General features: G+C 41.7%; 2 protein-coding genes across 2 annotated transcripts in view; one reads left to right on the plus strand and one right to left on the minus strand.

The window, feature by feature from the left end:
- Positions 1–347: 347 nt before the first annotated feature.
- On the plus strand, positions 348–5,442 carry LOC136424717 (uncharacterized). The gene is made up of 7 exons (XM_066413339.1): positions 348–497; positions 1,472–1,602; positions 1,895–1,991; positions 2,428–2,604; positions 2,978–3,183; positions 3,869–3,977; positions 4,443–5,442. Exons 1-7 carry the CDS (start codon positions 348–350, stop codon positions 4,974–4,976), a joined length of 1,404 nt encoding a protein of 467 aa, XP_066269436.1. The 3' UTR covers positions 4,977–5,442.
- A 1,408-nt stretch (positions 5,443–6,850) lies between these two features.
- The window catches only part of LOC136424718 (cell surface hyaluronidase-like), a 35,117-nt gene continuing 28,638 nt past the window's right edge, over positions 6,851–13,329 (minus strand). The window contains exons 15-24 of the mRNA XM_066413340.1: positions 12,966–13,121; positions 12,242–12,416; positions 11,551–11,766; positions 11,033–11,241; positions 10,353–10,532; positions 9,448–9,670; positions 8,702–8,800; positions 8,164–8,321; positions 7,731–7,840; positions 6,851–7,295 (exon numbers count right to left, since the gene is read on the minus strand). Coding sequence (XP_066269437.1) covers positions 7,177–7,295; positions 7,731–7,840; positions 8,164–8,321; positions 8,702–8,800; positions 9,448–9,670; positions 10,353–10,532; positions 11,033–11,241; positions 11,551–11,766; positions 12,242–12,416; positions 12,966–13,121 — 1,645 coding nt within the window. The 3' untranslated portion in view covers positions 6,851–7,176. The remainder of the gene's footprint in view (positions 7,296–7,730; positions 7,841–8,163; positions 8,322–8,701; positions 8,801–9,447; positions 9,671–10,352; positions 10,533–11,032; positions 11,242–11,550; positions 11,767–12,241; positions 12,417–12,965; positions 13,122–13,329) is intronic.

Below are 13,329 nucleotides of genomic sequence, written 5' to 3' on the forward strand. Positions count from 1 at the left end.
ATCAGGTTTGACTGTATGTATGAACTTTTTGTATCATTTCAATGTTGTTGAAATGGTACATCATTGGAATCAACCTCACGGTAACGCACGCAAGAGCCGACCACTGTTATTCTGTCTACCTGTCGTCTGCTAATGACGTCACAGCCTAGAATAGCAACCAATCAGCGCTCGCGGCTGTGACGTCAGGTATTGCACAATCGCCAGCAACCCAAACAAGCAGAAGCATATATAGTGCGGAAGATAGACTCGTATAACACAGTACACGGCTTTTGGGCGAGTGTCGTTCAGCCAGAAATTTGTTCATTGTTGTATTCTGTGAAAAAGAAGTACTCAAGTCTATTGAAGTCATGGCGGAAGGACAACTGGCGAAAGAAAGCGGTCCGATCGTAGAAACGTCGCTGGAAGTGGGGAAGTATCCACCGCCATTGGGTGCTGTAGCGGAGGAGGGATCGAACGAAGGAGGGGACTTGTCTGCACAAGACGTCGATCAAACAGACGTAAGTTGTTTCGATCTTTCTTTTAATTGCTCCGTTGCTCGTTTCCTTCGCCGAGAAGGTTATGCAGAGGGTAGCGTTTGTGGGTTTGTGTGTTTGTCTGTCTGTAGTGGACCAGCATAACTCAAGAATGCATGGATGGATTGTTTTGATATTTGGTATGTTGGTAGGTCTTGATGAGACCTGAAAACGATTAGATTTTGGGCCCCCTAGCGGCTTCTTACGGTACTGCAGCGGAACTTCCTGTTTTGATATCTCGTGTTCTGGACATGCTATGGAACTGATTTTTGAGTGGTACATAGATCTTTGGACAGAGAGTAAGTGGTGTGGGTTTGGGCCTCCTAACGGCTTTTTTGGAACTGCAGGAGTAGGTTTTACGTCTGACTTTGAAAGGGAATAACTCAAGAAGGGCTTGTTATACATGTAGCGAGGTTTTTCAGGTGTTGAAGTTTGGATTAAGGTGTAATACGCCGCACAAATGTTTACCCTATGATTGTGGGTCTGCGCAGTATGTGTACTAGTCCGTATCAGCCAGACTGACAGTATAGTGGCTATGAGCACAGTTGAAGCATAACGGACAGTAAGAATCCACATTATACATCTATTTAAAGACCCCACATTTTCTTTGTGTGCTAAACACTGCTCGGAAGTATTGGCACTGTGACATGTTTCTTAGCTGTCAGCGGGCTTCCGAAATTGATGTTCTTTACTTATGTAAATTTTACGGATGACATCGCGAGCGCAATACTTCGCCACATTATTGAAAAGAAAGAAATGTTTTCTGTTTTGTCGCTTCGAATCCTGTTACAACTTTTTTTGGTCTTTTTTTTGGGAAAATGTAGACATCTTGCGTTTTTCTAATCTTGTTTTTTTCGCTCTTGGTCTTGCATTTAATCTAGAGTCTGCAGAGGACTTCTTTCTGTGGCCTTAACTTTGTACTAATTAATATGTTTTTTCTTTCTCCATTTTCACTTCAGGTACCCATATGCGGCATCTGTTTCATAGACTCCCCGAGTCACGTGATCGAGGAGTGTGGTCACGTGTTTTGTGAGAGCTGCCTCAGACTCCATTGTCATTACGTCATCGAACAAGGGACGTGGATAATCAAGTATGTATAGATGTTACGAGAATTTTCTTCTAATCTCCAAGCAGATGTAAGGAGCCGGTCTCATGGGTCTACACATCGTGCACCTTTTTAACTACTTGAAATGTGTACTAAATGTTGCAAAAAAAAGAAGGTGAAACTGTGAGTATTACCTGGACCCTTTCATCTGCTTTGTGAAATGTTTATCAGTCATACCCACATTGACACTAATGATTTCGACTCTTTCAGTAAAAAATCAACTATCTACGATTGAACATTTATTCCATAAGGTTGAAAATGTTGGTATTCTTTGCAGGTGCGCCGGAAGCGGGTGTGACGTCACTATTCCCGCTGATGTTCTGTGGGCTGTGCTTGACCGAAAAACCTTCATCAGGCAGCAAAAGAAGGCAGAGGTAAGAATTACAATGGTTTACGGCTGACATAAAAACATATTCACACTATATTACTTGCAATAATTTTATTTAGGGATGATTTGAACACATCTTACTCGCTTGTCCAAAAAATCTAAAAAGAACCCGAACAATATTCTGGCTACGGGCATGGCACCCCCTGGTATAAGGTGTAGCACTACAACAGTATTTGCAACGTAAACAGGTATACATTTTCAAATTTCAGACTTTCAGCATATCCGAAAGCAACCTTCAATAACACATTCGATTTGATCCATAGAAAAAACATTTTACTTCCAAATAGTGTACGGATGTCCCACTTTCAACACCAACGTCGGTGCCAAAAGTGTTCTGTATGGCCAAAAGTCCGTTTCCCTGGAACACATCGTACACATTGAAACATCCAATTTTTAAAAGATTTTGTTCTTGTGTACAACAGGAACAAGAGACAGAGCGGAGAGTTTTGGATGAGGAACGAGAGGTGGACTGGTGCCCGGGATGTCACGGGGTTTCTCGCGTGAGTTCGGAGGTCTACTCTGCCGGACGGCGTCGGGCCGACTGTGAGAAATGTGGGCATGCGTTCTGCACCCGGTGCCGAGACTGGTGGCATGGGAAGGTAGGAGTTCAAAACAGATGATACTTTATGACATTATAAAAAGAATATGGTTGTAATAAATCCGAGACTTATTCACTGACAAACTTACTGACTCAAACACACACACACACACGCACACACACACACACACACACACACACACACACACACACACACACACACACACACACACACACACACACAGACACAGACACACACACAGACACAGACACACACACACTCATTTTATCCCTCTCCCCCAGTCACGCACGCGCTTATGCACCTACTCACTCACAGACACACACGCAATCAATCAATAAATCAATCAATCAATCAATCAATCAATCAATTAATCACGTAATTTTGATATAGCATGATTTTTTTCTGCTTCCAGTTGGGAGAATGCTCTCACCGAGTGTGGAAGAACTACCGAACAAGCTCCCGGATCAAAATTTCCGGCGAGACTGGGTCTGACGGGATGGACGGACTGGAAGAGAGAGTGAAAGGAAGAAAGAACAACGAAGCTCTCTCCAACAAACTCATCATGGACATAACAACACCCTGTCCGAAATGCCATGTTGCGATAATCAGGTCAACCGGGTATGACTTCACAAACCTACCTTTTGAAACACACATGTAGTAGACATCGGAGATTTGTATTGATCTCTAAACTACAGTTTAAGATTATGCATTTCAGCGTTATTAAGTTTCCATACCATCAGACAGAAGTATCATTTAGAAATCCCATTTATGACACGCCATCCGACGTAGCGGAATTATATAGTCCACATACAAGATTAAGATGGTTTCCAACAGGAACTAATCTTTGGCTTTATGAAACAAGAATTGCCAAGCTAAGGTACTAGAAGCGCCTTCTAGCGACATATATCAAAATCGTATTTATTGTACAGACTAGTGCTGCCTGCATTACAGTTACGCATTGCTTGGTGTATTGTTATCTCCATGAAAAATGGAGATACTGTTTTGGGCGTGTCTGTGTGTCTGTCTGTGTGTTTGTGTTTTCGAATTTTTGTCGTCAGCATAACCAAAGAACCTCTGGATGGATTACGATGATATTTAGCATGTAGGCAGGTGTTGGTAAGACGAAGTTCAAGGTTGCTTTTGGGCCCCCTGGTATATGACCTTGGTGCTGCAGCAGAACTTTCGTTATTTGCATCTTTCGAATTGGACGTGCTATGGTCTTGTTACGATAGAACTGATAAAAGCTGTGTCTACTCTTGTATACAAAATAAAACGTTCATGTCTTTTTGCTTTCCTTTTTCAGGTGTAACAACATGGTTTGTGCCCGGTGTAGACACAGCTTCTGCTACGGATGCGGCGCACCGTCTGGGGCATGCAGGTGCCGCGTCACGTTTGCCAATCAGCCACCACCGGTAGGTTTATGGACCTTTAATGGTATATCGGCCCATTGAGCACGTATGTAGAACAATATAATTAAGGTCGTGTTCGCGTATTTAAGGTTAATAGCTCGTATACAGGTTCATGTAGTTGTGTCCAAAGAGATATCTTTCTATAGTAAATCCTTTCTTCAGCTCTGTTTAGTTTGTCCACAATTTCATAGATTTGACCCCCGGGTAAATCTTAGCAGAGGATTTATTTTCAGACAATCTTTGAATTCATAGTGTGCATAAAGTTAATACATATGTTATATGTTGAATAAATGTATACCTTAGATTCCGTAGGGCAAAAGGTTGTTAAGTCCCTCGTAAATATAGTCATAGATGCACGTTGGTTAACTTTTATGATTTCGTGTGTTACTTTAGCAGACCGTTACGATAATTCCAGGTCTGTACTTATCACTCGAACAAAATATTGTTTATCTTGCTGATGTGTTACAGATTGTAAGCGCCATCCGAGGAATCCTTGAAGTCGATCCGTCCGCCTTCGACAACGCAGAGTGCTCAGCCTGCCCAGCATGCCATCGGATGAACCGGAAGCGAAACACCGATAACCACATCCGGTGTGTCGTGTGCAAAACCAGCTATTGTTTCACCTGCAAGAGGAGGATCACGGGTAACGTAGGCGGCCATTATAAGAAGGGTATGACATGTGTCCAGCACACGCCTGGGAAAACTACCATCTCATCGGTAGATGTTATCACATGGTGTCAAGACATGTACGGTGCATGGGCTGATCAGCTGACCAAACTTGTCAAACCTAAGCGAAAGTCTCTCCTTGAGCGCACTAATTATATGCCCGAAAGTGTAAAATGGCAGAAGCACATCTATGACGCCGTGAAAGCTCTTAAGCTTGAACTTGAAGAGGAGGCGGTCAAGGAACGCATGGAAGACGTGAGACCGGGCGACGTAGTACGTAAAACTAACGTCTATCTAGACGGGAACAGGAGCATTGTTGAAATATACTCAATTTAAAGAATACTAAAAAAATTTAAAATGATAGATTCCCTCGCTTTAGACATATGAGTAGAACTGAAAAATACATACCTCATGCGTTTGGTCAAAGCGACTATAACTAAACCCATACAATCGTACATTGTTCATAATTACCAAGAAGAAGCCGCGGACCTATATGCTACGATATTCCTACCAACATGTGTGCAAATGTATTTTGTGAACGTGTGGCCTGTTGAGCAAATATGAATATATATCATGGTCTTCTGACTAAGATTCAAAACATGATCAAATGAATGAATGAATGAATGAATGAAGACCTTTACTGCACATTTTTGCCACACTGGGCTAAGTGCGGGTCACAACAAAACATGTTGAAAGTAAATACCATTGAATAAATTCAACTTTTCAGTTATAGTACATAGTCATTAAAGTGATATTATTGCTCGACTGTCAGAGGTGACTGTAAAAAAATGAGGAACAAGAAATGCTTTGAAGAACATCCTTCAGCTGAGTCTCTTGTAACTGTGTCAATCTTTCTACGAATGTGCTTTTTGACACAAAGGCACTGTCCTTCGTTCATTCCTATGTTAGGCGTCTAGGTCTCCTTTGTTACAAACCTGTGATTCGTGTTATTATTAAGTTGGTCGGCACGCTTACAGTGTTTTCAACTTTTCATTACACCTGTCCTATATAACCAGTCTATACATTTTACAGGTAAGTCCCTGCTATGTCACCTATGCTCAATAAGCTAGCCAAGGTACAAAAAGAAGAATAAAAACAACAAATTCCCACGTGCCTTTTTATTTACAACATCATATTTGATATATCATATATGTACAATCATCTTCTAACTAATTTGAACAATAAGTCGGGAAATTGCTTCTTTAAAAGGAATCGCCTTAACATCTTCTTGAGTTATAAAAAGTATGAACAAGCAGTTAACGCCATAACACATGATGACACTTTATATTGTAATTCATTCCTACTTGAAATCTTGAAACAGTATGTGATTTGTTCGGCACAATGTCCGCGTTTTATAAATATAACACTTTAAAGTCATTTTCTTAACTTGCCGAAGTTCTGTTTAAGATTATTACACTAAACAGGTAAATCCCGGTGAATTCAGATACCGTTCAATAGTTTCCAAAACTGTACATGCGTATCAACAACTACGTTAGAATGCCATAACGTGCCACCTGACTTTAACAAATAAAACCTAAATATAAAGGAATGTACTGAAAGAAAAGAATTAAGAAAGTTAGCTATCATTGCCTTTTGCAATCTCATCTTGACAAAGGCTTAAAACAAACGCTTGTAATAGTATTTAAATTTGTTCGCACTATGCAAGAGAAAATAATAATTCAAACGTGCGCTGATACCTCCTTGCTATATAAAAAATTATTGCGCACTGTGGCAACATAAAACGAGTAAAGTGTATTACATTACCTATGTGCAAAACGACTGATTTGATCGAAATTGCGCATAAAATTCACAATTTGCATATGGTTGAAGAGTCTTGGTGCATTTGCAAGAAAATTGCCCAGGGGAGGGTGCGAGAAATTTATTATAAATATAGAATACAACACGGGGTATTCCGTATCACCCAAGGTACCAGCCCGACCGCGGGTCGGATCGCCCGACGGCCGTAGGTATGTATGTATGTATTCCTAATATACATAATTTTGTCAAGATTGGGCCTTGCAGTGTACATCAAGCACGCCAGAGGCCGCTACTATCATTTTATAAGGAACACTGCAGCGAATAAAGTGTTGAGGTTGCGTTTCAGAACGTTGTGGCATAGCAACGTGACGTCATAGACTACCCCTGCGGCTTGAAATGGCAAATGAAAACCTAATCTTCCTCAATCTATTAGATAAATATGATAATTAACATGGAATACAAAAAGTGATTCCATTGGTCAAACGTAGATGCAACCATTGATTCCATTGGTCGATTTCGAATATGCATGCATGTGTATTGGTCAAATGGGAATAAAACGCAATCAAGCAACCAATGTGAATGTGTCGATTGTCTCCTCTCTCACTGTCATTATTAACTTATTAACTTATTCACAGATGTCCTAAATGCTTTTTGTGGAGATAAATACTACTGTACATACTATTTACTATATTCTTGAACATCCTTTGGAGTCTAGTGTCATTGCCAAATCCTACATTATTCTACGATCTGCAAAAATTTAAGAACTGTCTAAAGACTTCTACTTAAGTAGAGGGATGTGGGTTCGGATCTCGGCAGGTCCCTTCTTCGGCGGAAGGTTTATTTGCTGGATCCAAGACGGCTGAGTCAAACCTTTGTAGCCAATCATGGCGAAGCTCCCTGGAAAAGGAAAGAAATCAACATATTTGGTAATGCCAGACTTTTTATGCAGCTTTCCTTCAAAATAAATCAACAAATTTCGTTTTGACAGGTGCTTTGATGCAACTTTCTTTGAAAATGCAAAATCACCATATTTGGAAATGGCAAGTTTTTGATGCTACTTTCCAAAAAGATAAAAACACCTTATATAGTAATGACAAGCGTTTTGACGGAACTTTCCTGGAATAAAATCACCATATTTGGTTTTGAGCATGACAAGAGTTTGATGAAGTTTTCTTGGAAATACAAAATCACCATATTTGGTTATGACAATTGTTCTGATGCAGCTTCTTACCGGACAATACTATTTGCAGTCATTTGTATATAAATAACATGATTATCTACGTAGAGAAAGCAATCTTTGATAACAAAAATCAAGTAGAACAGCCAAATTACCTCTGAACCCCGTTTTGACCGGCTGTTTTGCTCCTATCTCCCTGAGTGCTTGTAGGCATTGGTTAGCTCGTCTGCTGGATTCATCTTTTACGGACACTAATATAATAGATCTGCAATACAAACAGCATATTAATGGATTGACTATTTAAACTTGGCTCTTAAGATGTAATCAAATAGATCAAATTTACAGGTAAATAGTTTTGTCCTAATGAATTAAGAATGATATAAGAGGATCACCCCTAACTAGTAATCAACCTAACATTACATAGTCAATACTGATAGTGCAGCTTGTTCCATTGTAGTATTAATTCCAAGAAAAAAAATGAAATGCATGAAATATATCTTATTTGTTACAAGTAGAGTGAACTTTTCAACAAAGTAATGCTGGTAGCTGGTAAAAAAACAACATTAGAAAACGAAATTGGTGACTTACTCTAAGGGAATTTCTTTCCGTATAAACTTCGCCATCGCTTCGTCCTTCCGCGCCTGCGCAAAGGTGTCGAAGGAGCGCTGATGCGTCACGTTGCCGGACCGTAAGTCCACCGCAACCACCAGGTAACCACGGCGGCCTGTTATCTTAACACCGTTCACCTGGAAATTAACATTTCCGATTCATCACGGATTTTAAATACTCTTAACGGTATAGTGCATTACTATAACGCTCACTAAAGCTACCTACATACCAAAGCGCATGATGATTCGACAATCCCTTCTAAAGTTATTCTCTTTTAAAAGTCTCAAAACCGGCCCCTGCAGTTCCCGAAAAAGAAGCTAGGAGGCCCAAACCAACAAAACTTTCTTTCTGTCTCAAGAGGTATCTACCACTATAAAATCAGGACGACAGCATGCCTAGAACACAAGATATCAACACCGACTATTCCGCTGCACTATACTACCACAAAAATCCGCCATTATCGAACTTGACTATATATATCGTATACTCATGTGAAGGAGGTCATCACATAGCTTACCTCAATATATGTCTGTATCCCCTTTTTCACCTCGTAGAATCCGCTGGATACAATTGTTATGTTTGCATATTGTTGTCGATCATCAAATAAGATCGGTATCTGGAAGAGAAAGACAATAAGAAGAGGGAAGTAAATAGCGATTTAAGAAAAGAGGGCCTGAAAGTCGATCCTATAACGTTATAATGTCCTTAGTTTGACAGATCAATAGACATTTGGGGAACACAGATATATCTTCGAATTTATTCGGAAAATATCTGCCAGACTCCGAGTTCGAATATCGGACGGTATCACAGGAAGGAGAGATTAGCCTGCAACAAAAGATCACCCTCCTGAAAGCAGAGCCCCCATCGCTCGATTCGTTACCTCGCTCGCGTAGGGGGACTGCTCTTTAGCCCCGGTGGGCACGCTTCTGGCGACGTTAACACCAAAACGGCTTTCAGCCAATCAGAGGGTTTGCTAAAGCGCTGCTCAAGCAAAACTGCAAAGGACGCTGGGATGCTATCAAGCAATCAGGTTACGTCTCACATCGTTACTTTATGTTCACAACAAATTAACCGCCTAATTGTGCCAAATAAGGATAGCCCATTGATTATTCATGAGCAACTGTCAGTAACGTCGCCAGAACCGCATCTACCGGGGCTAAAGAGCAGGGCCCCTACGCGAGCGAGGTAACGAATCGAGCGATAGGGGCTCTGCTTTCAGGAGGGTGAAAAAGATGAGTTGACCTTGAATCTTGAACCACTAACCTGAGATCCACAGTCTGTGCACGACTCTTGCTCGGCCATGTACGTTGCCAGGGGAACTGTCTCGCTGGGCTGGGTGTAATATTTTGGGTAGGCTTCTATGGTGCAGTTTGCGATCGCGTCGCTCATAACAAAGGCGTGTATGATGATCCGTTCACAGCCCATAGACGAGCAGTAGCTGTCGCCGTTTCTGTGGTAGTGGGCGCTGACTTTCAGGAACAGTAGGCTGAGAACCAAGTACAAACAGAATCTGATCAAACACAAGGAATAACAACCAAAACCAAATGATTTCAGCGTAAATAATTGCTTCAGTCACCACAAGACGTGGGTATAGGACATTATCGTTAGAAATACTTCAAGTTGATTGATAATCATGGTATTGATAGAAAATTATCAAGAAAACATATTACAATGAGAGGTCATAGTCATCGTACTGAACAATGAACAGCACAACAATCTTCTAACAAGCTTAATCTAATAAAATTACTTCGTGCGCTTACGTTTGATACATGAACACTAATGCTGTAGACATTAACAAACATTTGGTCTTGGTCTACCGTTGAGTCCATCTTGTTACGACCACGAAAAAAGGCACTGTTTAAAGAGGCCACCAAATTCCATCCAAACTTGTCCAGATTTACAGACAAAAAGAAAACTACTCCCCTCCTAACATCACAAAACCCACACATTACAGAATAAGTGGGATCATTTGTTTTCCACTGTCTCGGAAAAAGAAGTCAAACACAAATAAGATAAATTTAGTGTTAAATTTTATACTAGAAAAGTCACATGCTATATTGTCACCAATTTTCTGTCCGTCCTTTCATGTTACATGTACTTGCAATTAGCCCACGGGAAAGAACTTGCAAAAAACTTATGGTTATACTCGTAAACATTTTCCTCCTTACCCTGTGCTTTCGTCGAAGAAGTACGTGTTCCCCACACTGTTCTCGATGTCGTCCACGGAGTAGGCCGGGTAGACCTCTTCGTCTCCGTAGAACTTCTTGGGGCTCCGCTGCCACAGCTGGTAGATGATCTGGAACTGCGTCCCCGGCGGATAGCACAGACCCAGCCGGATCCAGTCATCTCTGCAGTAGATGAACATCCGTGAATAATTTCACCAGGTTAGAAAATCTCTGTATAACAAGGTTTCTTTTTATTCACAAGCAGTATCTATATACAATAAACAACCGACATTTCGGTGACCGTCTGTCACCTTCCTAATGGCAATACCGACTGGCATATATGAGAAAATTTTGCGTTTGGGACCGCATTGTAAGCAGCGACACCTAGCTGCAGTGTGAAATAGTGCAAGTCGGTATTACATTGAAGAAGGTGCCATACGCGTATACGGTCACTAAAACGTCGGCTGATGATTGTATATCATATATTGATCCTGGTGGTGAATAGAGAACCCAGTACATGTATTCTACCCCCATTCATCATGTTTTATGATTTTCCTTTAAATTGCACATTTCATCATCATCATATCGGGCGGCTTGCCCGGACTAATGCACATTAGTACATTTAGCCTATATCATACTCTATACATTATCAAATTAGTGCTGAGTTTCAAACTTCTCTATACCTGTCGAAGTTGATGGGGTGAATAGTGATCTCTGCCGGCGCCATCCCATCCCAGTGAATGGTATAACCCTTCTCCAGCATGACCGCGGGCTGATACTGTTGGTAGTGAGCGTCGACGAGCGCACCGTGCAGCTTGAGGGGGTGGTCAGGGTACTCGTCCCTCCGTACCCACATTGTGTTGGTGTGGGGGTTTCTGGCCTGGACGTACAACTGAAACAAATAACAGTCGGTTTGTTGCTAGGCTTTAAATCTGGTACAAATTTGCCCTTCTAAATAGACTAAAAGACAACGAATAACCATAACTTTAAACAATTTTCTATGCGAGCATCTAGTTCGATCTGTTTCACTTTAACTTTCGGCAACTTTGAGGCGGTTTACTGGGTATGCAATAAAAAAAAAAAACAAGCAAACTTTACAAAAGAAAAAAAGAATTGTCTCTCGCACATTTCTATTGCATATCATGCCGTTCCATTCCTGCTTTTCCGTACACCCATTCAGAGTAGAACGTTCTTATCATACCTGTGCGTATTTCCCGCCACAGATCACTCCCTTCCATTCCGGCTTTTCCACACACCCAGGATTCCTTGCGATCCAGTTGTCGATCCTGGTGACGTAAGCATCCGGGTACCCCGTGACCGTACCGTCAAGGTCATGGAAAATTGACGTCTTGTCGCCATCTTTCTCGTTCGTCCCGAACCAGGGACCGGGATGCCCGTAGTAGACTCGAGACGCAGTCTGAAATCATCACGGAGTAAGACATTAGCAACAGTCCTCCTTGCCACAATATCAAAAGTAAAGAATGGACTCAAGCACTTTTTCGGTCTCTTTTATACAAATGCCACTTTTTCGCTCAATCGATTTCATTCAAATCGAAAATGGGTTGGGTTTTGACGTCAAAACGTGAAGCCAACACCCACCCACCCTCGCACTAGCACTAACTGATTGATATTACCCCCCATTCTACTAGGACGGCGCTCTCGCCGCGCGCTCTCTGCGACCTAAGATTTAACAGAGCGCTTAACGAATTTCAAAAATAAGAACGAATCATTTTACGCTTTGTCTATTTTGTTGTCTTTCAGCCATAGTTTTACATTTTGCATGATATTCCAATTTTGAAACCAAGGATAAGACAGATGCGATTTAGGTCGCAGCGAGAGCGCAGCGCAATCGCTATCTAGTGGAACCGGGTCCTTACACATATCGTACCCACATTCTCGAATTTAACTCTTGTGAGGTTGTTCTTGGGGGAACCCTGCCAAGAGTTGTCCAGAAGAAACCCGATAGCGCTGGACAGTCGGGTCTCTGTGCGTGCATACTTCTTGAACGTGCAGTTCACCACACGGGTGGGGCCGTCGTATATCTGTAGTCCTCGCATCGGGAAGTCTCTATGCATAGATGTAAAGGTAAAGGAAAAGGTAAAGCAATCATCCTCAACTTAGAACATTGAACTGCATAACACAGTGGATCATCATCATCAAAGGTGATGCTGTCATTCTTAACTGACTGAGACATTGTGTCGTATGTTTGTAGTCCTCGCATCGGGAAGTCTCTATGCATAGATGTAAAGATAAAGAAAGGGTAAAGAAGCCATCCTCAATTGAGTACGTGAAACAGTGTGTTGTATATATTAAGTCCTCGCATCGGGAACTCTCTATGTATAAACATAAAGGAAATGGTTAATCAGCCATCATCAACTAAGTGAAACATTGTGTCGTATATTTGGTGTCGTATATTTTAGTCCTTGCATCGGGAAGTCTCTATGCATAAAGGTAAAGGTAAGGCAGTCATTCTCAACAATCTTGACTACATTTTTCATTGGTGTCCTGTGCCTTATATCAAGCACCCCTACCCTTTACGCCAGGTGTGCTGGGTTCTTCTACGTGAATGGCAACATAGAATCCCGTATTTGAAACACGTTAAGTACGTGATCTAACCTGCCTCGTGGTAACGTCCGCCAGACCTTGCCCACTCCTCCTGGTCCATAGAACTTGTTACCGCCTGCGTTTGTGCCCACGTTCGCACTCTCCCCGATGAACACGCTGTTCCACACTTGCTGTTTGGAACCGTCATCGCTCGGGAAGGTACCGTCACTGGGAGGAGAGAGGTCATTGGGAAACGCACAATTAAATTTTTTGTGTGCATAAAATCAGTTAACTTTCGAACAACCAATAACACACCAGTTTTGTATAGGGCGTATTCAGTCACGTGACCCTCCCTCTTGCAACGAGCACTGGCGGCCATGTTGGTGCTCACTTGATAGTGGAGCCCTATGGAACTCTCCGTATAAATAGCAGATGT

Source organism: Branchiostoma lanceolatum, chromosome 18 (assembly GCF_035083965.1).
Source record: "Branchiostoma lanceolatum isolate klBraLanc5 chromosome 18, klBraLanc5.hap2, whole genome shotgun sequence".
Taxonomy (NCBI): domain Eukaryota; kingdom Metazoa; phylum Chordata; class Leptocardii; order Amphioxiformes; family Branchiostomatidae; genus Branchiostoma; species Branchiostoma lanceolatum.

Bases quoted from the DNA above. Each gene is read 5' to 3' on its own strand.
- LOC136424717 (XM_066413339.1), top strand. From the start codon at position 348: ATGGCGGAAGGACAACTGGCGAAAGAAAGCGGTCCGATCGTAGAAACG. The intron at 1,603-1,894 runs GTATGTATAGAT...TATTCTTTGCAG, and splicing joins CAAGGGACGTGGATAATCAA to GTGCGCCGGAAGCGGGTGTG. The intron at 1,992-2,427 runs GTAAGAATTACA...TGTGTACAACAG, and splicing joins GGCAGCAAAAGAAGGCAGAG to GAACAAGAGACAGAGCGGAG.